Below are 23,448 nucleotides of genomic sequence, written 5' to 3'. Positions count from 1 at the left end.
CTCCAGAGGTAATATCTCACCTGAAGCCTATTTCCAGCACCTGCGGTAAATCACTTTTGTAATAGAACAATGGTAATTATTTTCAATTTATTCCGGGAACTGTATAAAGGGCCCAGATTGAGAAAATACGAAGGATACATTTCCCTTGACAGAGGGTTCAAAAGAATAGGAAACAGTTATATGGGATGGGGGAGGAAATGAGGATTTATTTTCCCCACAATTAGAGGAGCGAGTATTTGAAACACTGCAAAAGATGGTAGGAAAAAAAAACACCCATATTTAATTAATATGTGCAAGGATACTTGCAGGACTACATCCTTGGTGAATAGTTGTCTCCCGAGTCAAATTCCATAGATACCTGTGTGCAGTAATGAGCACTTAATGAAAAGAAAACTGCAGATACTGAAAATTGCAGCAAACACTCAGTAGGTCAGGTAGTATCTGTGGAAAGATAAACAATGAGACAATAAACAGAGGGAAGAGGGGAATGAATAGGGCAGAGGGAATATCTCTCATAGGCTAAGGCTACAATTGGCACAGGGAGGAGACACTAGTTAATGGGACAGTTAGTGAGAATACACACAACTGAATCTGAAATGCAGAGCTCTAAGTGCTAATGGAGAGTAAAATAAAATTGACCCCTGTCGCCAAAGATGACATACAGAAGTAGCCAGTTTTGGAACAGACAGAGCAAATTACCTAAAAGTTGTAGAATTTGATTTTGAGTCCTTTTGGCAATAATGTACCCGGATAGAGAGGTACTGTTCCAGAGGTGTATAGCAGCATCCTATAAATGCAGACCAGACAGTTCAGTGTGGGAATGGGAGATAAATTAAACCAGTTTTTGGGTGTCCTTGCAGGTGCTCCACACAGTAAACACCCAGTCTGCATTTAATCTCTCCACTGTACAAGAGGACACAGTGTAAACAGTGAATCACTGCTTCAGCATGAAGGACTGTTTTAGGACCATTTCTTTATTTTCTGCAAGTAGTCAGTTCCCGTTGCAGACTTGATTTAAATACAAATTTACACAATTTAATTTTGAAGATTTTTCCCTGATAGAAAGTCTTCACAGAACGATGAACCTCGAGCCAGAATGATAATTTGTGGATTGCCAGCCTTCACAACATATCTAGAGACAACGATAGTGAGAAGTATGGATTAATGCCAAAACCACCATCTTTACCAACATTTTAAATACAGTAAGTCTCAATAGATATTTACATCTGTCGAATTTAAGAGCCAAGATGCCTGGTGAACTTTCTTTATACGTGAGACACAAAAGTAGGATTGGGCCATTTTTGGCCCATCAAGTCTGCTCTACCATTCAATTGTGGCTGATTTATTATCTCTCTCAGCCCCAGTTTCCTACCATGAACTTAGCTTGAATAAGCCCTTTTGGCAATAATGTTTGAAGTTTTAAATCAAAATTCAAAGGGGCCTAAGTCCAACAGACAATGATCTAATCCATTACACTACTCCCTAGCTCTTTCAGATTTGAAATACACATTTCACAGAATATTCAAATGCTTTAAAGCCGGTAAAAACTATTTCATACAACATAACTATTTAAGGCAAAAGTGTCAGCAAAGCAGTATATGTGGTTGGAAGATCATCGTTCTACTCACCTGGGATGACTTAACACCTGGCGCAGGGTGCACACTGGGTCCACCAAGAAAAGATCTCCAGACTGCTCATCTTCAAAATACAGCTATAGCCACAAATATTCCAAGCACATTAAATTAATAACATAACTTCAATTATACATTAATATTATCCCTTCCTTGATTTTACAGCACTGTAAGGAATTAGGTTACAGAACTTACAATCAAGCATTCCTTTCTACAGCTTACAGGTCACTACAAGCTCATGCATGCCCTGCAGTCTTGGTTCTCTGGAACTTGTGACAGAATTTGAACTCATTTATGTGTAAACATGTATTACCAAAATGGATCATTATTGACTCAAAGACCATCCCAAGATCCCGAAGTACAAAGACTATTGTGTGCTACCTTTTTCAGAATGTGGTTAGCCTCCAAAAATTGAAATAAAACTGTTTCATTAAAAATATATTACAAGTTTTGTCCTTTAGTTCTGCCAAGTAGCAAAGGATATGAATCTTTTACATTATTTCACTCCAAAATAATTGTATATGAGAATGATACCATCTACCTCATATTTTGCTGAAGACATGCCTGCCTTATGTACCAATTCATTTCAAAGACAGACAAATATTATGTGATTTTAGCCAAGCAGCATGTATGTATCTACAAGCTCACATGGTACAGTGGTTTCCTTGGCAGCAAGGATTATGAGAGCCAGTGTTAAAACATATTTTAGACTTGCAGTTCTTTACTAAATGCATGTTCTGAGGCTACATTTACAGATATGCAAATCATTTTTGCCCCTTCAACTTGAATTTTTCTTTACTTTCTATCCCACACTGCCTGTTTTAAGACATTTCCTGCTTCAAACATAATATGGCAACAGTGGGAGCTCTGTAGGGGTCTAGAATTCCTGTTATTAAAATTTGCTGATGAAGTGGATTACAGTTTAATCAGAAGTAAAAGTTTTCCTTTCTAATTCAGCAATTAAAAGCAAAGATAAATTGATTGCAAGCCACCTAGTGCAAGAAAGTCAAAAGTCCAGACTGGCAATTTTATACAGTCCTACTCCAATTAGATCCAGTACTACTCTCTCATCTGGACAAATTACTAAACACTATTTAAGTCATACCTCCAAATTATTTGGCTCATATTTTTTTTCAGTATCCCAAGGCGGCAAGTTCTCACCAAACATTACCGATAAATGATCAATAAACCTGAAAAGGAATAACTAATGTTAATACAGGTCCACAATCCCTTATCCGAAATCCTTGGGGCCAGTTGCATTTCGGAATTCAGAATTTTTTTGGATTTCAGACCACCCCACGCCCGATACCAAAAATCACGTATGCTCAAGTCCCTTATTTAACCTGTCTCAGTGCGGTGGACTCTAAAGACCCAGCGGCACACCAAAACCTATGCACATCCTCCCATATACTTTAAATCATCTCTCGATTACTTATAATACCTAATACAGTGTAAATGCTATGTAAATAATTGTTATAGTGTATTGTTTAGGGAATAATGACAAGTAATTTTACTTCCAACAAAAACATTCAATAAAACATAAAAATATACAGCTTCAAACAAACCGAATCAAACACATGGTAAATGACTTATTGGAATAAATGTAGAACGTCACTATCAAGCTTCAGTAACTTGTCTTTCTGTTTATTTAAATCATATACAGTGGTAGTTCCGACACTATTTTCTTCAGTAAGATGCCGCACAGACACACCACGATCAAGCTTCTGCAATAACTCCACTTTCTGCATTACTGATAGAGAAGATTCCTTCTCTTTTTCTCATTGTTACCCATAGGGGTATCTGCAGCTTTTTTTGACATTTTCACAGTGAAATTAAACACGAAGTCAACAGTGAACACAAAATGTCAGCGAACAGCAAATGCACGTGTAACCAGTACGAGCGCTGAGCCACAACTGACGTCTGGCGGCCTCTGCTAGTGCCGCCACGTCACACCTGAGTGACGTCAGCTGTTGGAGAGAAAAACTTAGGTTTTCCGAGCTTTTTGGATAAAGGAATGTGCACCTGTAATACATTAAGGCATAAAAATTCACCCTCAAACTTCACAAAAAGATAATTGTGTGAAGGGTGCCAAATGACATGATCACTCAGTATTCACTGTTGATCCATCTCTTGTGGTCTCAGTTCACATTATTTCAAAAATACTTAATGGTTGTCAACAACTGCCAGGGATATACTACTTCTAATGTAGCAACACAACTCAAGTCATTCCAATAGAGACAATAACCAAGATAAATTGATGTTACGACACAGGAAATACCACATATGCTGGACATCTGCAGCAATGCACAAAGGGGCTGGTATCATCTGTGGAAGGGGATGGACAGTCAATGCTTTGGGTTAAGACACTCCAACTGGACTGGAAAGAAAGAGCAAAGACAGCTAGTATAAAAAGGTGCAGCAAAAACTCAGGTGATAGGTGGATCCGGGTCTGGGGGTGGGGTTGGGGGAGGTAGGGAAAGGCAGATTAGGGAGTGAGGAGAGTGGGAATGGTGTCAAGCTAGGAGATGACAAGTGAATAAAGATGGAATCTGACAAGAGAGGGCAGTTGAGCGTGGAACAAAGGGATAGAGGTGGGGAGGGGGAACCAACGAGAGGAGTGAGTGGTGGGATGGGCGGAGGGAGTGGAAAGACATTGACGAGTCAGGTGGATTGGGAGAAAGAAAAGCAAAAGGCAGCAGTTAACAGAAATTTGAGAATTGGATGTTGTTAAATGCTCAAGGAGATCCGGTTTTTTTTTGAGAATGATGTAATGGTCTTTTGGAAGTCACCTGATGTGATTTTCCCGCCGATGTGAGGTCACGTGATGACATGTACCCCGTGACTATATAAGGGTCGACCCAGGTGACGCAGTTAGTTTTTGAGTTTGTAGATTTCCAGGTAGAATGTGTTGTGCCTCCGTTTCTGTTGCGTGTTTGTTTTTGTGAGGCAGTTTCATTTTTAAAAAGGAAGGTGTTCTCTTACAAGCTATTGTATTATTGGACTGGGAATTTGTGGCTGGAAGTGCCAATTTACTCAATTCCGACAGTTTTGAAGGGAGAGTGAAGAATTCATCGAAGTGAAGGATTGAGAGAAGTCGGCATCGTTTGGCAGTTTAATAAAGAATCGACCTTATTGAGTCTTCGTTGGAGAGAACCTGCATCGAGATAACTCTTGCAAAAGGGCAATGAGTTCATGCAAAAAGGTGCTCTCTCTCTCTAAAGGAATTTAAGGTCAGTCGATTTAAACTGTTTATTTTCGGCATCGGGAATCCTGTGGACAGAACCAGCGGTAAAAGTGCATCTGTGAAGAAATCCTTCTCCAGAGAAGTCTCTCCCAATTGAATGTGTAAAACTGTTGGATTTTCGAAGTTATCGCTTTAAGAACTATATCTGACTGTATCGCTTTAAGAACTGTTTTCGCATTTAACGCTTTAAGAACCAGAGCCGAGTGGAGTTGGTGAACAGCTGCGTACCTGTTAACCTCCGGTTAAAGTTTTCCTTTTTTTTTCCTTTATTGTTTATACGTGTTTAATAAATGTTTGGTTGTTTTTATCTAACCTGTCTCGATTGATATTCATTGTTGCCGGTTACATAACAATGTTCATGCAGGTTGGAAATTACCTAGAAGGTAGGAGGCGCTGCTCCTTTAATTTGCATTTAGCCTTGGCTTGCAGTGGAGAAGGCCATGGCCACAGACACACACGTAGTTGTGGGAGTGGGAAGTAGAATGAAAATGCTGGCCATCAGAGCATGGCTGGCAAAGCAGATGGTGCAAAGGTGCTCAATGAAGAGGTTCCCCATATCTGTATCCAGTCTCCCTAATATAAATGGACTGAGGGGATTCACACGTAAGAAACTGCCTCACCTGGAAGGGCTATTTAAAACCCTGGATAATGGCGAGGGAGGAAGTATAAGGGCACTTCCTACAACTACAGGGACGAGTGCCTTGGGAGAAACAACTGGACAAGGGAGTCACAGAGTGATCCCTGCAGAAAGCAAAGAGGGGAAGCTGTGCTTGGTGGTGGTATCCTGCTGGAGAAGGCTGAAGTTGCAAAGAATGTTAAATTGGATGCATACACTGGTGGGGTGACAGGAAAAAAACTAGGGGAACACCATCCCTGTTATGCCTGAGGGAGGGCATGGGATGAGGGCAGAAGTGCAGGATTATAGAAGAGATCCAAGTGAGAGCTCCCACAAAAGAAAACAAGGCTCCCTATTGCCCCAACACACAAGAACTAACACAGCTGTGTGCACACAATATACTCAATAAGGAGGAAAATAATTTGCAAGTAGGTGTTGCTCATTCACACAAGAGTTGTCAGTGTGCAGTCCTTATAAAATGTGAATGGGTGACTACATACCAAATTAATTCCACACCCCCACCACCACTATCATACTTAAATCACAACAGATAACTCTACTCTCAAAAGGTTAATGGCATCACTCCTTAAAAATGAAAAGGGAGCTTATCTTTAATACTTACCGGGCATCTTCGTGAAAAGCTGAGATGAAATCCATTTGTTCATACTCTGGATATAGGAACAGTACAGGCCAATGTAAGCTGCCATTTTCATCCAGGTGCACTACCTGGCCGCACTCAGCACTTACTCCATTGTGCAGTGTCCTTAATATGCTGTCACCCTCCTTTTCATCACCTTCATCGTCAGAGTTTTGACTTAACAGCTCTGAAGGCTGAAATAATTTGATATTTCTTTCCTATAGGGCATTAAAAAGGCAATTAAAACAAAGCAAAGTATGGAAATGCATAATTACATCATTTATCAGGAAGTATATCAAAAGATCAGATACTTAAGACATGTACAATGTGAAACTTGCATTTAATTTTAAACATATTGCCTATTCATTTTTCCAAGTTTCCTACCTGGATGGCTTTCAGTAAAGCCTCTGCTTGCACTCGTTCCTTTTTCTCCTTCAACTTTGCCTTCCTTAGATTACGCTCTTCAACACGCTATCAAAATAAATCGCATCAGTAATTTAACACTAGATGGCATAATCAGTCAGAAAATAATCTGACCTTTGGGTTTAACATCAATTAAAAAATGGTGGCTTAAATTCAACCGGCACCTACAATTTTTTTTTAGGATTTTTGCATGTTTAGAATCTGCACGAGTTTCCTGCTGAGCAAAGTATTGCAGAACAAACCACTCTGATATTATAAAGTCATGCAAGAACTTCACAAATGTTATCAGCTAGCATGTTCCAAGTCAGCAAGGTCATTGCTGCCCTGCAGAACTACATACATTTAGTAGGCCACTGAGTATATATTGATGGTCTTCTGCTGCTTTAGCCCATCCACTTCAAGGATCAACATGTTGTGTTCTCAGAGATGCCATTTTGCACTGCTCCATTGTAACAGGTGGATACTTGAGTTACTGTCGCCATACTGTCAACCAGTTTGGCCATTCTACTCTGACCTTTCTCATTAACAAGGCATTTGCTGCCCACAGAACTGCTGTTCACTGGATTTTTTTTTGATTTCACACCATTCTCTATAAACTTTAAAGACTGTTATCTGTGAAAATCACAGGAGATCAACAGTTTCTGAGATACTCAAACCACCCTGTCTGGCACCAACAATCATTCCACTGTCAAAGTCAATTTCTTCTCCACTCTGATGTTTGGTCTAAACAGCAACTGAACCCCTTGACCATGTTTGCATGGTTTTATGTATTGACTTGCTACCACATGATTGGCTGATTAGATGTTTGCATTAATGAGCAGGTGTATAGTACCTAATAAAGTGGCCAGTGAGTGTACATTCTAGTTACCAGAGATAGTATGTTGAATTGACGATATCTCCTGCATTCAGAACCACTTAATAACAGTACTTCTTATAGTCAATGTCTAACACATACCTTCTGTTTATCAGCTTTGGCCCTCAGTTCAATAAGTTGTTTTTCTTTTGGCTCAAGCTGGAGGCCTTCATCACACCAAGCTATTACACTACTGTAATTTTTAAGTTCAGTGTAGCAAAGAACTCCTGTCAAAATAAGAATCAAAATTTAAGGCTTTAGAATAAATAACAAAATCATTGTGTAAAAGATTATTACCAATCAGAAAATCATTTTGAAACATTATGAAATCAAAACAAGTTGCACTACTTTTAATTATCAACGTGCAGTCTCACAGATATTCACCAAAATAAATGGTTCTCGAACAAAAAGCAATTTTTAGTATTGTTCAGGTGAAACAATGAATGACAATTGAAAAGGGGAAGGAATGAGAATCAGCCAGCACAGTCCTGGTAGGTTTTGTGCGGCACCACTTTATCCAAATATTTCTGATTGAAGCCTTGTTCACTTTTTTTAAATTATAACATTTTGTAGAAACAAATAAGGAGGATATGATTAAACTAGAGCAGGTGCAGAGAAGATTAAAAGGGAGGTTGCTGAAATGGAGGGCTTGAGTTCCAAGGAGAGATTGGATACACTGGGACTGTCTTTCCTAGAGCAAAGGCAGCCGAGAAGTGACCGTATAGACTTACATAAATTATGAGGGTAGATAGTCATATTATTTTCCCAGGGTAGGTGAGTCTAAAGTAAGAGGACATAGGTGAGAGTGGACACATTTTTAAGGGATTTGAATTATAGAGACAAACAGCATGGAAACAAGCCTTTCTGTCCAACTCATCCCTACTGTTTGTGTTGCCCAGTGAGCTAATCCCATCTGCCTGTGTTTGTCCTATAGCCCTCTAAATCTCTCCTATCTATACACTTAGCAGCATTTAAAAACTATCTGAATAAGGTGCCCGCCTCAAACCCTATTTCAGACAGCCCATTCCAAATAAGCACCACCCATTGTGTGATAAAGCTGCCCCTGAAGTCCCTTTTAAATCTCTTGTGTCTGATCTGAAACCTATGCCTTCTTGTTTTTAACACCTTCTCCCCGGGGGGAAAAAAAAACTACATGCTTTCATCTTGTCTATGCACCTCATGATCTTACGTTCCTCTATGAAATCACATCCCAATCTCCTCCACTCTAGGGAACAAAATCCCAGTCTATACACAATCCTCCCTCCCCAAAAATCCAGGCAATATCCTGGTAAATATTTGCTGCACTCTTTTTTAGTTTAGTAACACCTTTCCTATAACAGTATAACCAAAACTGTACACAATGTTCTAAGTGTGGCTTCACCAACATATTATGAAACTACAACTCCTATACTGAATGCCCTGACTGAAAGAAGGGTGGTGGGTACATACAAATGTAGAATTAACCTCCATAGGAGGTGGCAGAGGCATGTACAGTTACAAAACTTAAAAATCATTTCAACATGTTCACAGATATGAAAGGTTTCGAAGCATATGGGTCAAACACAGGCAAGTGGGATTGGCTTTGATAGACCGGGGTCACTGTGGATGACTTGGGCCAAAGAGCTTGTTTCGGTGCTGAATAACTCTCTGAATCTAAAACAAACTGTGGAATAAAACACTGCCACATAAGTAATTACCAGTCAATATTTCAGGGCACTACAGATTTTTGGAGCTGTACTGTGCCATTGTGGAATTTGTGTTCACTCTTCTGGTTCACCGCTTACGGAGTTCTCAATAATATTCCTGTTTTTACTAGAGTGGAAAAAGAAACTGTAAAAATGCTTCCAAGCAGTCATTGTGGACTTAAAGACTAAAGGGAAGGGACAAAAAGAACACAAAACCTGTTTTAGAAGCTTTTGCAGCTCCTAGCAGATAACCAAGACAATACTAGTAAAAAAAAACTAGGTTATAGGCCACACACATCAAAGTTGCTGGTGAACACAGCAGGTCAGGCAGCATCTGTAGGAAGAGGTGCAGTCGACGTTTCAGGCCGAGACCCTTCGTCAGGACTAACTGAAGGAAGAGTGAGTAAGGGATTTGAAGGCTGGAGGGGGAGGGGAAGATCCAAAATGATAGGAGAAGACAGGAGGAGGAGGGATAGAGCCAAGAGCTGGACGGGTGATAGGCAAAAGGGATACGAGAGGATCATGGGACAGGAGGTCCGGGGAGAAAGAAAGGGGGGGGGACCCAGAGGATGGGCAAGGGGTATAGTGAGAGGGACAGAGGGAGAAAAAGGAGTGAGAGAAAGAATGTGTGTATATAAATAACGGATGGGGTATGAGGGGGAGGTGGGGCATTAGCAGAAGTTAGAGAAGTCAATGTTCATGCCATCAGGTTGGAGGCTACCCAGACGGAATACAAGGTGTTGTTCCTCCAACCTGAGTGTGGCTTCATCTTTACAGTAGAGGAGGCCGTGGATAGACATGTCAGAATGGGAACGGGATGTGGAATTAAAATATGTGGCCACTGGGAGATCCTGCTTTCTCTGGCGGACAGAGCGTAGGTGTTCAGCAAAACGATCTCCCAGTATGCATCGGATCTCGCCAATATATAGAAGGCCACATCGGGAGCACTGGACACAGCCGACTCACAGGCGAAGTGTCGCCTCACCTGGAAGGACTGTCTGGGGCCCTGAATGGTGGTAAGGGAGGAAGTGTAAGGGCATGTGTAGCACTTGTTCCGCTTACACGGATAAGTGCCAGGAGGGAGATCAGTGGGGAGGGATGGGGGGGACGAATGGACAAGGGAGTCACGTATGGAGCGATCCTTGCGGAAAGCGGGTGGGGGGGAGGGAAAGATGTGCTTAGTGGTGGGATCCCGTTGGAGGTGGCGGAAGTTACGGAGAATAATAATGTTGGACCCGGGGGCTGGTGAGGTGGTAGGTGAGGACCAGGGGAACCCTATTCCTAGTGGGGTGGCGGGAGGATGGAGTGAGAGCAGATGTGCGTGAAATGGGGGAGATGCGTTTGAGAGCAGAGTTGATGGTGGAGGAAGGGAAGCCCCTTTCTTTAAAAAAAGGAGGACATCTCCCTCGTCCTGGAATGAAAAGCCTCATCCTGAGAGCAGATGCGGCGGAAATGGAGGAATTGCGAGAAGGGGATGGCATTTTCGCAAGAGACAGGGTGAGAAGAGGAATAGTCCAGATAGCAGTGAGTGTCAGTAGGCTTATAATAGACATAACAAGATAAGCTGTCTCCAGAGATAGAGACAGAAAGATCTAGAAGGGGGAGGGAGGTGTCGGAAATGGACCAGGTAAACTTGAGGGCAGGGTGAAAGTTGGAGGCAAAGTTAATAAAGTCAACGAGCTCAGCATGTGTGCAGGAAGCAGTGCCAATGCAGTCGTCGATGTAGCGAAGGAAAAGTGGGGGACAGATACCAGAATAGGTACGGAACATAGATTGTTCCACAAAGCCAACAAAAAGGCAGGCATAGCTCGGACCCATGCGGGTGCCCATAGCTACACCTTTAGTTTGGAGGAAGTGGGAGGAGCCAAAGGAGAAATTATTAAGAGTAAGGACTAATTCCGCTAGACGGAGCAGAGTGGTAGTAGAGGGGAACTGATTAGGTCTGGAATCCAAAAAGAAGTGGAGAGCTTTGAGACCTTCCTGATGGGGGGATGCAAATATATAGGGACTGGACATCCATGGTGAAAATAAAGCGGTGGGGGCCAGGGAACTTAAAATCATTGAGAAGTTTAAGAGCGTGAGAAGTGTCATGAACATAGGTAGGAAGGGATTGAACAAGGGGGGATAAAACCGTGTCGAGGTATGCAGAAACGAGTTCGGTGGGGCAGGAGCAAGCTGAGACAATAGGTCTGCCAGGACAGGCAGGTTTGTGAATCTTGGGTAGGAGGTAGAAACGGGAAGTGCGAGGTGTGGGAACTATAAGGTTGGTAGCAGTTGACATTATTAACTTTGCCTCCAACTTTCACCCTGCCCTCAAGTTTACCTGGTCCATTTCCGACATCTCCCTCCCCTTTCTAGATCTTTCTGTCTCTGTCTCTGGAGACAGTTTATCTACTGATGTCTACTATAAGCCTACTGACTCTCACAGCTATCTGGACTAATCCTCTTCTCACCCTGTCTCTTGCAAAAATGCCATACCCTTCTCGCAATTCCTCCGTCTCCGCCGCATCTGCTCTCAGGATGAGGCTTTTCATTCCAGGACGAGGGAGATGTCCTCCTTTTTTAAAGAAAGGGGCTTCCCTTCCTCCACCATCAACTCTGCTCTCAAACGCATCTCCCCCATTTCATGCACATCTGCTCTCACTCCATCCTCCCGCCACCCCACTAGGAATAGGGTTCCCCTGGTCCTCACCTACCACCCCACCAGCCTCCGGGTCCAACATATTATTCCCTGTAACTTCTGCCACCTCCAACGGGATCCCACCGCTAAGCACATCTTTCCCTCCCCCCGCCCCGCTTTCCGCAAGGATCGCTCCCTACGCGACTCCCTTGTCCATTTGTCCCCCATCCCTCCCCACTGATCTCCCTCCTGGTACTTGTAAGCGGAACAAGTGCTACACATGCCCTTACACTTCCTCCCTTACCACCATTCAGGGCCCCACAGTCCTTCCAGGCGAGGCGACACTTCACCTGTGAGTCGGCTGGGGTGATATACTGCGTCCGGTGCTCCCTATTGGCCTTCTATATATTGGCGAGACCCAACGCAGACTAGGAGATCGTTCTGCTGAACACCTACGCTCTGTCCGCCAGAGAAAGCAGGATCTCCCAGTGGCCACACATTTTAATTCCACATCCCAATCCCATTCTGACATGTCTATCCACGGCCTCCTCTACTGTAAAGATGAAGCCACACTCAGGTTGGAGGAACAACACCTTACATTCTGTCTGGGTAGCCTCCGACCTGATGGCATGAACATTGACTTCTCTAACTTCTGCTAATGCCCCACCTCCCCCTCATATCCCGTCCGTTATTTATACATACACATTCTTACTCTCACTCTCCTTTTTCTCCCTCTGTCCCTCTGACTATACCCCTTGCCCATCTTCTGGGTTCCCCCCACCCCTTTTCCTTCTCCCTGGGCCTCCTGTCCCATGATCCTCTCATATCCCTTTTGCCAATCACCTGTCCAGCTCTTGGCTCCATCCCTCCCCCTCCGGTCTTCTCCTATCATTTTGGATCTCCCCCTCCTCCTCCCACTTTCAAATCTCTTACTAGCTCTTCCTTCAGTTAGTCCTGACGAAGGGTCTCGGCCTGAAACGTCGACTGTACCTCTTCCTAGAGATGCTGCCTGACCTGCTGCGTTCACCAGCTACTTTGATGTGTGTTGCTTGAATTTCCAGCATCTGCAGAATTCCTCGTGTTAGGTTATAGGCCATACTTCTCCTTGGAAGGGATGGGAAGAAAAATAAAACAAAACGATTACTACAATCCTACCTCTGATTATTGCTTTCAAATGATTTGGTTTCAGTTTCCGAGCTGCAATCACGTCATTTAATGCTGATCGATTATTACCTGGAGACAGAATATCAAATCTAGTATTATTTTTCACTTTGTTTTCTCCTTACCAACTAGCAGCCAGTAGTGGGTGAATTCTCTCGAAGAAAAAACTACATAACCAGCTATCATCTTCTTAGCTGAGCCTTCTAATTTATGCCTTGTTATTATTTTGAGAGCTAATTTTGTAGTAGAGTAATGCTTAAAATGTATTGCCTCACCTTACTCAACTGCATTATAAAAGAATTCTATTAAACACAAGTATTATTGCTTCTACTCCAAGTAAGATTACTAGCTTTATGAACAGACTGTCAGGGATTTTAATGGTCTGTTTGTGTTGCAACTTCTTTCTCATTTTTATGGTTTTAATAACAAATCATTAATTTAGTCTGCAAACATTTGTTCATGAAGAAATAAAATTCAGCCCAAAACCCATCAACACTCAAAACTTGAATCACATTACTCTAATCCCAATCAATTCTAAATCTAAATCCTCTGTGTTGAGCTTCTAAATAAATCATTCATCCTAGTCATGTTCCCTCCACAGACTTGCAAAGTACCAACAAGTCATACCCAAGTAAAATTGTGCTGCGGCTCTGTTTGTATAAAGTATAACATTTAGCTCTGTGTCAGAGCATTTCCTCTTCAGACCCTCTGTGTAAGAGACGACTGCTTTTTTATAATTCTTTTCCTTGAAGTACTGGTTTCCTTCATTCTTGTATGTTTTTGCAAGTTCTGTAAAACATCATTTAGGAACGCGTTACACTATGTAAATATAGTAAAATCATCATTCAGACCCATTATAGACAAATCTGATCAATTGATTAATTTTGCAAGAACAACAAACAGTTTCAAAGAACAGAGAACAGTACAGCACAGGAACGTGGCCCTTTGCCCTATGACATCTGCGCCACTCATGGTATCAATCCAAACTAATCTCATCTGCCTCTTAAACATTGCTATCTTATCTGCTGGTCAGGCAGTGCATTTCAGACAACTACCACACTAAGTAAAAAAAAAATCTTGCCCTGCAAATCTCCTTTCAATTTTCCTCCCTCTCATCTTAAACCTATGCCCTCTACTGTTTGATATTTCCAGCCTAGAACATTCTACCCCATCTATGAATCTTAAAAGGTTTTATATTTCTATCAGGTCACTCTCAGTTTCCAACTCTCCAGAGTAGACAGTCCAACTGTGTCCAACCTTTCTTTGTAGCCAATAATCTGCAATCCAGGCAACATCCTGTGAACATCTTCTGCCACCGTTCAAATGCACCCAAATTCTTCTTATTGCAATGGTAACCAGAACTGTACAACTATACTCCCAATGTTTAAAGCAGCTGAAAGATGAATGCCAGTTTTATACTAAATTCCTCAATGAAAGTGACTAGAATGCCAATATTTCTACCACCATCCCTGTTCCCACTTTCAGTGGACATGTACCCCAAGATCCCATCATTCACGGTCCCAAGGGTCCTGCTGTTGTCTTTACTCTTATATCTGAATTCCCAAAATGCATTATCTCACACTTGCCAGTATTAAACTCTATCCACTATTTCTCTTACCACAATTGTAACCCGTCTATATCCAACTGAATCTTCTCAATATCCACAACTTGCCAACTCTTGTGTCATCTGTAAAGCTTTAATCAGCCGATCAGTACTTTTGAACAGATTATTTATATAATAGAAGTCCCTTACTTCACAGTGGAAGATATCTGCAGTATACTGGACATTCAAGACTGTCAGGGAAGTGAAGTATGTGCAGTGAAAATTACGACTGAGAAGGTGCTCAGGAAGCGTAATGGTCTGAGGGTGGATAAATCTCCTGGACCTGATGGAATGCACTCTCGGGTTCTGAAGGAAGTAGCTGGAGAGATTGAGGAGGCAATAACAATGATCTTTCAAGAATCGATAGATTCTGGCATTGTACTGGATGACTGGAAAACTGCAAATGTTACTCTGCTATTTAAGAAGGGTGGGAGGCAGCAGAAAGGAAACTATAGACTTGTTAGCCTGACATTAGTGGTTGGGAAGTTGTTGGAATCGACTGTTAGGGATAAGATTCCGGAGTACCTGGAGGCACATGACAAGATAGGTCAAAGCCAGCATGGTTTCCTGAAAGGAAAATCCTGCCTCACTAACCTACTGCAATTTCTTGAGGAAATTACAAGCAGGGTAGACAAAGGAGATGCAGTGGATGTGGTGTACTTGGATTTTCAGAAGACACTTGACAAGGTGCCGCATGAAGCTGCTTAACAAGATAAGAGCCCATGGAATTACAGGGGAGTTACCAGCATGGGTGGAGCTTTGACTGATCGGCAGAAAACAGAGAGTGGGAATAAAGGGATCCTGTTCTGGCTGGCTGCCGGTTACCAGTGGAGTTCTACAGGGGTCAGTGTTTGGACCGCTGCTTTTTATGATATGTCAATGATTTGGACTATGGGACTAATGGATTTGCGGCTAAATTTGCCGATGATACAAAGATAGGAGGAGGAGCGGGTAGTGTTGAGGAAACAGAGAGCCTGCAGAGAAGTTTAGGGGAATGGGCAAAGAAGTGGCAAATGAAATACAATGTTGGAAAGTGTATGGTCATGCACTTTGGTGGAGGAAATAAACGGGCAGACTATTATTTAGATGGGGAGAGAATTCAAAATGCAGAGATGCAAAGGGACTTGGGAGTCCTTGTGCAGGATACCATAAAGGTTAACCTCCAGGTTTAGTCGTTGGTGAAGAAGGCAAATGCAATGTTGGCATTCATTTCTGGAGGTATAAAATATAAGAGCAGGGATGTGATGTTGAGGCTCTATAAGGCACCCGTGAGACCACACTTAGGGTACTGTGTGCAGTTTTGGGCTCCTTATTTTAGAAAGGATATACTGGCATTAGAGAGGGTTCAGAGAAGATTCACAAGAATGATTCCAGGAATGAAAGGGTTACCGTATGAGGGACGTCTGGCAGCTCTTGGGCTGTATTCCCTGGAGCTCAGGAGAATGAGGAGGGATCTCATAGGAACATTCCGAATGTTAGAAGGCCTGAACAGATTAGATATGGCAAAGTTATTTCCCATGGTAGGGGAGTCCAAGACAAGAGGGCATGACTTCAGGATTAAAGAATGTCCATTTAGAACAGAGATGCAGAGAAATTCCTTTAGTCAGAGGGTGGTAAATCTATGGAATTTGTTGCCACGAGCGGCTGTGGAGGCCAAGCCATTGGGTGCAGTTAAGGCAGAGATAGATAGGTTCTTGATTAGCCAGGCCATCAAAGGGTATGGGGAGAAGGCAGGGGAGTGGGGATGACTGGAAGAATTAGATCAGCCCATGATTGAATGGCAGTCAGACTTGACGGGCCGAATGGCCTGCCTCTGCCCCTATATCTTATGGTCTTATGATCCCTGAATCACAAACACAGATCAGGGATCTGTCACAAACCTCCTGAAAGAGAAACATCCCTCTGTTTTATAAGACCAAGCCACTAGGGATCTCATGTTACTTAATATTCTTGACCTTGAGAAATGATTTACTGAAGTTCAGGTAAACAAGTCACTACCCTACCTCAATCAACTTTGACACTTCCTCAAACAAAACTCAATTAAGTTTGAAAGACAACAACTCCCCTGCGCAAAGCCATGCTGACTATCCCAAGTAAGTTTATGCTTTTCTAAATGCAACTAAATCCTCTTTCTCAGAATTTTCTTCAATAATTTCCCTCCCACTAGGCCTCTTATTTCCTGGACGGTCCCCATTGCCCTTCTTAAAGCAACAACATTGGCTATTCTCCAGTCTACTGGTACCTTGTCCATGATTAAAGAGAATACAAGGATCTCTGTTAAGACCCCAGCAATCTCGTTCATTTCAAGGGTTGGCCTGAGAGTCCTCTCAATATTTCTGCATGAGTTTTATGGTTCTAACATTATCGACATTAAAGAAATGTAATTAAATTGAAGCTAAGGTGATTACCTGCTTTCTATTATTTGGAAAAGATACATTGAATATAGTTGAAAGAGTACAGCTTAGAAAATTTATCATTTTACCGGCTTTGTGTAGAATACAGAATAACTTGTCATTGATAGAAAAACTTTATTCAGGGTATAACATTTTCTGTGAGGAACTAATGTGTCATTGTTCTTCACTGAGGAAATTTAGAATTTTGTATATTTTGCACGTACCTTCTGGAGATTGATCCTCATCGTACAATATAGTTTGGATGCAGGCAAGTTCTGGATGCTCCATAGGATCAAGTTCTTCTGGTGCCTTTTTCATAAACATTGGAATTTTGTCAAACTCCTTGATGGGAAAAATTATACGGATATGATTAAAACCAAGCCCTTAGTTTCCTGCTACTGATATTCTTTCCTTGATCCAGGTTGCTACATGGAGAAACTGAGATGAAAGGGGTCTCCTATTTTTGATCACAATTTGCATATAATATGCAAAGTTAGCTCTATTCTCACGGCAAACGGAAACCTTTTCACTTTTATCAACAAGGTAAGATTTCCATACTTAATCGGAAGTAGTATAAAGATGGGTATTTTAACAATGAAGGAAGTGCAGTATTTTATTTTAAACTGAAATTTAATATGAAGACCGATTCTCTGGTTAAAAAAAAAATTGGTGTTTGGCTCTCTCAATATCCCAAGGTGTCACTAATAAAGAATGGAAAGGATCATGAGGTGGTTGAAGGTTAGAACTACCAGTAATCCTGTGGAAGCTGTCAGCAGATAATTCATAGTGACAAAGATATTCCAGAGGCAATGGCTGGAGATCTTCTGGACTCAATTATACAGGCAAGACCGGAAGTAACAAAGTTAGTTCCAATGAACTCTATATTCAATAAAGAGTTTTCAACTGCTTTATAAAAGTAGGCAGAAATGTCATAGAGAAGTTTAAAAAATACAGTTAAGATGCAGATGATCTAATTTGTGATTTTGATTAGGATTGTGCTGTTAAAGCAGTAGAAAACTGATTGGAGAAATTTGGATCTGGAGTGATGGGAAAGGTAGTGGCCATGGATTTTGATCTAAATAGTATGTTCAACAACCAATAGGGAAAGAAATTTGGAAACAGAACAATCAGTTGCAAGACCAGTGTTTTTTTTTTGTTTTGTATTTGCCATTTGTTGTCTCTTGCACATGAGTTGCTGTCCGTACTACTGGGGGCAGTCTTTCATTGATCCTATTGTATTTCTTATGTTTACTGTGATTGTCCACAAGAGAATGAATCTCAGGGTTGTATATGGTAACATCTATGTATTTTGATAATAAATTTACTTTAAACTGGATTCCTTCCAGGTGATTTTTCAGTTTCACAACAGCCCATGTCATTCACTTGAATTTTGTTGCTATCGGAAGGTAAGCAATATTAAGTATTGTGTTGTTTTCATGTTAACTTATTTTCTACCAACTAAATGTGCTCTTAAACATTACTATTCCTTTCTCTGATCATTTTTAAATTATTCAAGCTTCAAATTCCTTGGTGTCCATATTTCTGATAATCTCACCTGGTCCCTGAACTCCTCCATCCTGATCAAAAAGGCGCAACAGTGCCTTTATTTCCTGTGGAGCATCAAGAAAGCTCACCTCTGTCCCAGGATACTGACAGACTTTTACCGCTGTACCATTGAGAGCATACTCACCAACTATATCTCAGTGTGGTATGGCAATTGTCCCCTATCGGACCGCAAAGCTGAAAACTGCCCAGCGGATTATCGGCACCCAATTGCCCACCATTGAGAACATCTACCATAAACGCTGCCTGGACAGGGTGAAAAGCATTATCAAGGATGCATCTCACCCTAACCATGGACTTTTTAACTCTCCTCCCATCCGGTAGGGGCTACAGGAGCCTCCGCTCCTGCACCAGCAGGCACAGGAAGAGCTTCTTCCCTGAGGCTGTGACCCTGCTGAACCTCACATCACAGCGCTAAGCAGTATTGCACCCATATTGTACTGTCTCAGTACTTTTATATTTGTATGCTGTAGCGCTTACTTTTTATTCGCAGTTATTTTGTAAATAACACTATTCTTTTGCACTTCTGGTCAGATGCTAATTGCATTTCATTGGCTTTGTATCTGTACTCGGCACAATGACAAATTAAGTTGAATCTAATCAAGTCAAGTTATTCTCAACAGTCCATCAGGGAGATCTGTGGTATCGTTGCTGACGACTAATTATTCTCTGAAAATCAGAGACAATGTGAAACAGTGAAGCTGGGTCACATCTTCCACCAGCTGAGATTTAGTTGCGTCTCGGAGGGGCAGCGGAAGAGTGACCTGAACACTCTATCAGGTTATGCGCAAGGATGCTGAGGCCGACACGGATCAAGTCTTATCCGGCTACAATCACAGGCATTTAGATACCTAAGCGGCTCTATGGCTTGGTTGTCAGGAAGTTTTGGACCTTGGTAACGTTTCATCTCAAAGAATTCCGACAATACTGAAAATCAAAAACTGCCACTATTTGCAGAACATGCAATCACTGTTATCAGAGTAACTTGTTATAATCCTGAAGTCAGGCCATCTACAAAACGCTAACAAGTTACAAGCCATCGCTGATGATTTTACAGTAGTATTTCAAACCCTTTTGTACCAGTATTTCTAAACATGAAATTCTGCATTGTTTGAAACGCTATTCGGCCCCTCGTTTCTACCACACCATTCAGTATGATGATCGTTGAAAAAAAAATCACATCCTCACATATTCCTGGCCAGTTCTCCAAATCCCACCTCTTCCCAATTATCCTCATTGAAACCATCTTTGTACTTCTTCCCCTTGAACTGTTCGATGAACTCGTCCATGCCATCCTCTTCCTCTGGAACAGTCGCAGAAGCCATCGCGGCCCCAGCAGGACGTCCACAGATAATACACTGGAGATTAGGCAGTTGGTCCCATTCAGGAAAGCGTGCTTCCGGTTGCACCGTCCCGTATCTCGTTCCCCGTGGCCCCGGACTCCAGTTCCGACCCGCAACAACGCTAATGATTAGTAACGTATCGCTGGGCAAGTACAGTACGTGATGGTGTGAAATGTGTGACACTCCTTTAATAGAACCGACTACAGTGTGCAAATTAACACCGTAAACTCCGCGTAGCGCTAAAGAATAGTAATGACAATTTACGAACTGTTATAAAGTAAATAAGTTGGAATTGGTTTATCAGTATCGCATGTACCAAGATACAGTTAAATGCGTGTCCTGCATAATGTTCATACAGATCAAATCATTACACAATGTATGGGGTTAGAACAAGGTAAAACAATGCAGAATAAACTGTGACAACTACAGAGAAACACACACACACAATGCTGGAGATCTCGGCAGGTCAGGCAGTATCTATGGAGGCAAATAAAACAGTCGACCTTTCCGAGACCCTTCATCCAATAAGTGTCTGGTGTTTCTCAGCTATAGATAAAGTGTAAACAGTAAAATTCAAGATCATAATGAGGTAGATTGTGAGGTCTATAATCTACTTGTTCACACTAGGGAACCACTTAAAAGTCTTATAACAATGCTGGGTGTGGTCTTAAGGCTGCTGTACCTCCTCGATGATGGTAGTACTGAGAAAACAGCGTGGCCCAGATGGTGAGAGTCTTTAGTGATGGATGCTGCCTAATCAAGGCACCACCTCTTGAAAATGTCCTTGACGGTGGGGAGAGTTATGCCTGTTATGGAGATGGCTGAGTCTATAACCCTCTTTTGATCCTGTCTGTTGGAGCCTCCATATTATTTGCCAATGGAAATCTCACATGCAGTTGTGGTTGTTGTGTACATCCCTCCCTCTGCCAACCCTACGTCGGCGTGTAACATCATTTACACCGTCATAGCCAGATTACAAACCCAGCACCCGAGTGCCCTCATTACCATCTCGGGTGACTTCAACCATGTTACCATGGCTAGAACACTGCCCAACTTCACGCAGTATGTGAGCTGTACAACCAGAGGGGAGAGGACTCTGGATTTGATGTACGCTAACTTTAAGGGTGCATACAGCTCCTCTCCCCTCCCGCCATTGGGAAGGTCAGATCACAACCTGGGGCATCTAAAACCCTGCTACGTGCCTCTGGTGAAGAGTAAACCTGCTACCTCGAGGATAGTGAGAAAATGGTCGAAGGAGGCTTATGAGGCGCTCCAGGGTTGTTTTGAGGTGACAGACTGGCAGGCACTCTGTGAGCCACATGGAGAGGATATTGATGGGCTCACAGAGTGCATCACTGATTACATCAACTTCTGTGTGGACTGCAATGTTCCGAAAAGAACTGTCCTTTGTTATTCAAATAACAAGCCATTGGTAACAAAGCACATTAAGGACATCCTGAACGCTAAAAGGAGGGCATTTAGAGATGGAAATAGGGAGGAGCTGAGGGCAATACAGAGGGACCTGAAGGCCAGGATCAGGGAGGCTAAAGACAGGTACAGGAGGAAGCTTGAGTGAAAAATCCAGCAGAACAACATGAGAGAGGTCTGGAGTGGGATGAGGACCATCACTGGGTTCCGGCAAACTAGCTACAGGGGAGATGAAGGCAGTGTGGACAGGGCCAACGAACTTAACCTGTTCTTTAACAGATTTGACATTGTGGCCCCTGTCCTAACCCCACGAGTCATCTGTTGTCGGCCCCCAACCAACACATATTCCACTCTCCCCTCCTACCCCTCCTCACAATCCCCCACCCTGCTCTCATGACTATACCCCTTCCCCACACAAAACCACCACGGTGGGCTTCACAGCGGAACAGGTGAGGAGACAGCTGAAACATCTCAAGGCTGCAGGACCGGATGGTGTCAGTACCAGGGTGCTCAAAGCCTGTGCCCCTTAGCTATGTGAAGTACTTCGCCATGTCTTCAACCTGAGCCTGAGGCTCCGGAGGGTTCCTGTACTGTGGAAGATGTCCTGCCTCGTTCCTGTGCCGAAGATGCCACGCCCCAGCGGCCCCAATGACTACAGACCAGTGGCATTCACCTCCCACATCATGAAGACCCTGGAGAGACTTGTTCTGGAGCTGCTCCAGCCTATGGTCAGGCCGCACTTAGATCCCCTCCAGTTCACCTACCAGCCCCGACTAGGAATTGAGGATGCCATTGTCTACCTGCTGAACCGTGTCTACGCCCACCTGGACAAGCCAGCGAGCACTGTGAAGGTCATGTTTTTTGACTTCTCCAGTGCGTTCAACACCATCCCCCCTGCTCTGCTGGGGGAGAAGCTGACAGCGATGCAAGTGGATGCTTTCCTGGTGTCATGAATTCTTGATTACCTGACTGGCAGACCACAGTACGTGTGCTTGCAACACTGTGTGTCCGACAGAGTGATCAGCAGCACTGGGACTCCACAGGGGACTGTCTTGTCTCCCGTTCGCTTCACCATTTACACCTCGGACTTCAACTACTGCACAGTCTTGTCATCTTCAGAAGTTTTCTGATGATTCTGCCATCGTTGGATTTATCAGCAAGGGAGATGAGGCTGAGTACAGGGCTACAGTAGGAAACTTTGTCACATGGTGTGAGCAGAATTATCTGCAGCTTAATGTGAAAAAGACTAAGGAGTTGGTGTAGTCCTGAGGAGAGCTAAGGTACCGGTGACCCCTGTTTCCATCCAGGGGGTCAGTGTGGACATGGTGGAGGATTACAAATACCTGGGGATACGAATTGACAATAAACTGGACTGGTCAAAGAACACTGAGGCTGTCTACAAGAAGGGTCAGAGCCGTCTCTATTTCCTGAGGAGACTGAGGTCCTTTAACATCTGCCGGACGATGCTGAGGATGTTCTACGAGTCTGTGGTGGCCAGTGTGATCATGTTTGCTGTTGTGTGCTGGGGCAGCAGGCTGAGGGTAGCAGACACCAACAGAATCAACAAACTCATTCGTAAGGCCAGTGATGTTGTGGGGATGGAACTGGACTCTCTGACGGTGGTGTCTGAAAAGAGGATGCTGTCCAAGTTGCATGCCATCTTGGACAATGTCTCTCATCCACTACATAATGTACTGAGTGGGTACAGGAGTACATTCAGCCAGAGACTCATTCCACTGAGATGCAACACAGAGCGTCATAGGAAGTCATTCCTGCCTGTGGCCATCAAACTTTACAACTCCTCCCTTGGAGGGTCAGACACCCTGAGCCAATAGGCTGGTCCTGGACTTATTTCCTGGCATAATTTACATATTACTATTTAACTATTTATGGTTTTATTAGTATTTAATTATTTATGGTGCAACTGTAACGAAAACTAATTTCCCCCGGGATCAATAAAGTATGACTACGACTATGACTATGACTATATCAGGCAGTGATGCAACCAGTCAGAATGTTCTCCACCATAAATCTATAGAAATTTGCAAGGGTTTTGGTGGGCTACAACAATCGTGAGCAATGTCTTGTTTGGCTGAGGCAGTGCGAGGTTTAAATATAGCTTGGAGCTATTCGAGATTTTTGGCGGTCTGCAATCATAACAATTTTTAGGTATTCAGCAAAGGCCAACATAAAGAAGTGAGGCGTAAGTGGACCGGCCATTGTTGGAGTGGTTAGGCATTGGCTCAAC

The 23,448-nt window shown here is 42.8% G+C and overlaps 1 protein-coding gene across 2 annotated transcripts; it reads right to left on the bottom strand.

Moving 5' to 3' along the window:
- Positions 1-8: 8 nt before the first annotated feature.
- On the bottom strand, positions 9-19,829 carry ttc4 (tetratricopeptide repeat domain 4). 2 transcript variants are annotated; one of them, XM_063064515.1, is made up of 10 exons: positions 19,647-19,829; positions 17,091-17,208; positions 13,498-13,659; positions 12,865-12,942; positions 7,507-7,631; positions 6,513-6,599; positions 6,114-6,346; positions 2,737-2,821; positions 1,629-1,711; positions 9-1,132 (listed from the first exon to the last, which is right to left on the bottom strand). In XM_063064515.1, the coding sequence occupies exons 1-10, from the start codon at positions 19,752-19,754 to the stop codon at positions 1,036-1,038; spliced, it is 1,176 nt and encodes a 391-aa protein (XP_062920585.1). In that variant the 5' UTR covers positions 19,755-19,829; the 3' UTR covers positions 9-1,035. The 2 variants fall into 2 exon arrangements, with proteins under 2 accessions (XP_062920585.1, XP_062920586.1); XM_063064516.1 differs by having other exon boundaries at positions 19,618-19,749.
- Between the last annotated feature and the right edge of the window lie 3,619 nt (positions 19,830-23,448).

Source organism: Mobula hypostoma, chromosome 12, assembly GCF_963921235.1.
Source record: "Mobula hypostoma chromosome 12, sMobHyp1.1, whole genome shotgun sequence".
In the NCBI taxonomy this organism is placed as follows: domain Eukaryota; kingdom Metazoa; phylum Chordata; class Chondrichthyes; order Myliobatiformes; family Myliobatidae; genus Mobula; species Mobula hypostoma.
The sequence above is the reverse complement of the archived record's forward strand: the minus strand, read 5'-3'. Positions and strand labels throughout refer to the sequence as shown.

What these genes read in the sequence shown, in the direction of transcription:
- ttc4 (XM_063064515.1), bottom strand. Translation starts at nt 19,754, where the DNA reads ATGGCTTCTGCGACTGTTCCAGAGGAAGAGGATGGCATGGACGAGTTC. An exon ending in TGAGGATCAATCTCCAGAAG is followed by an intron (nt 13,660 to 17,090) that starts GTACGTGCAAAA and finishes GATGTTTTACAG; the next exon opens with AACTTGCAAAAACATACAAG. An exon ending in CGCAGCACAATTTTACTTGG is followed by an intron (nt 12,943 to 13,497) that starts GTATGACTTGTT and finishes TTCTGTCTCCAG; the next exon opens with GTAATAATCGATCAGCATTA.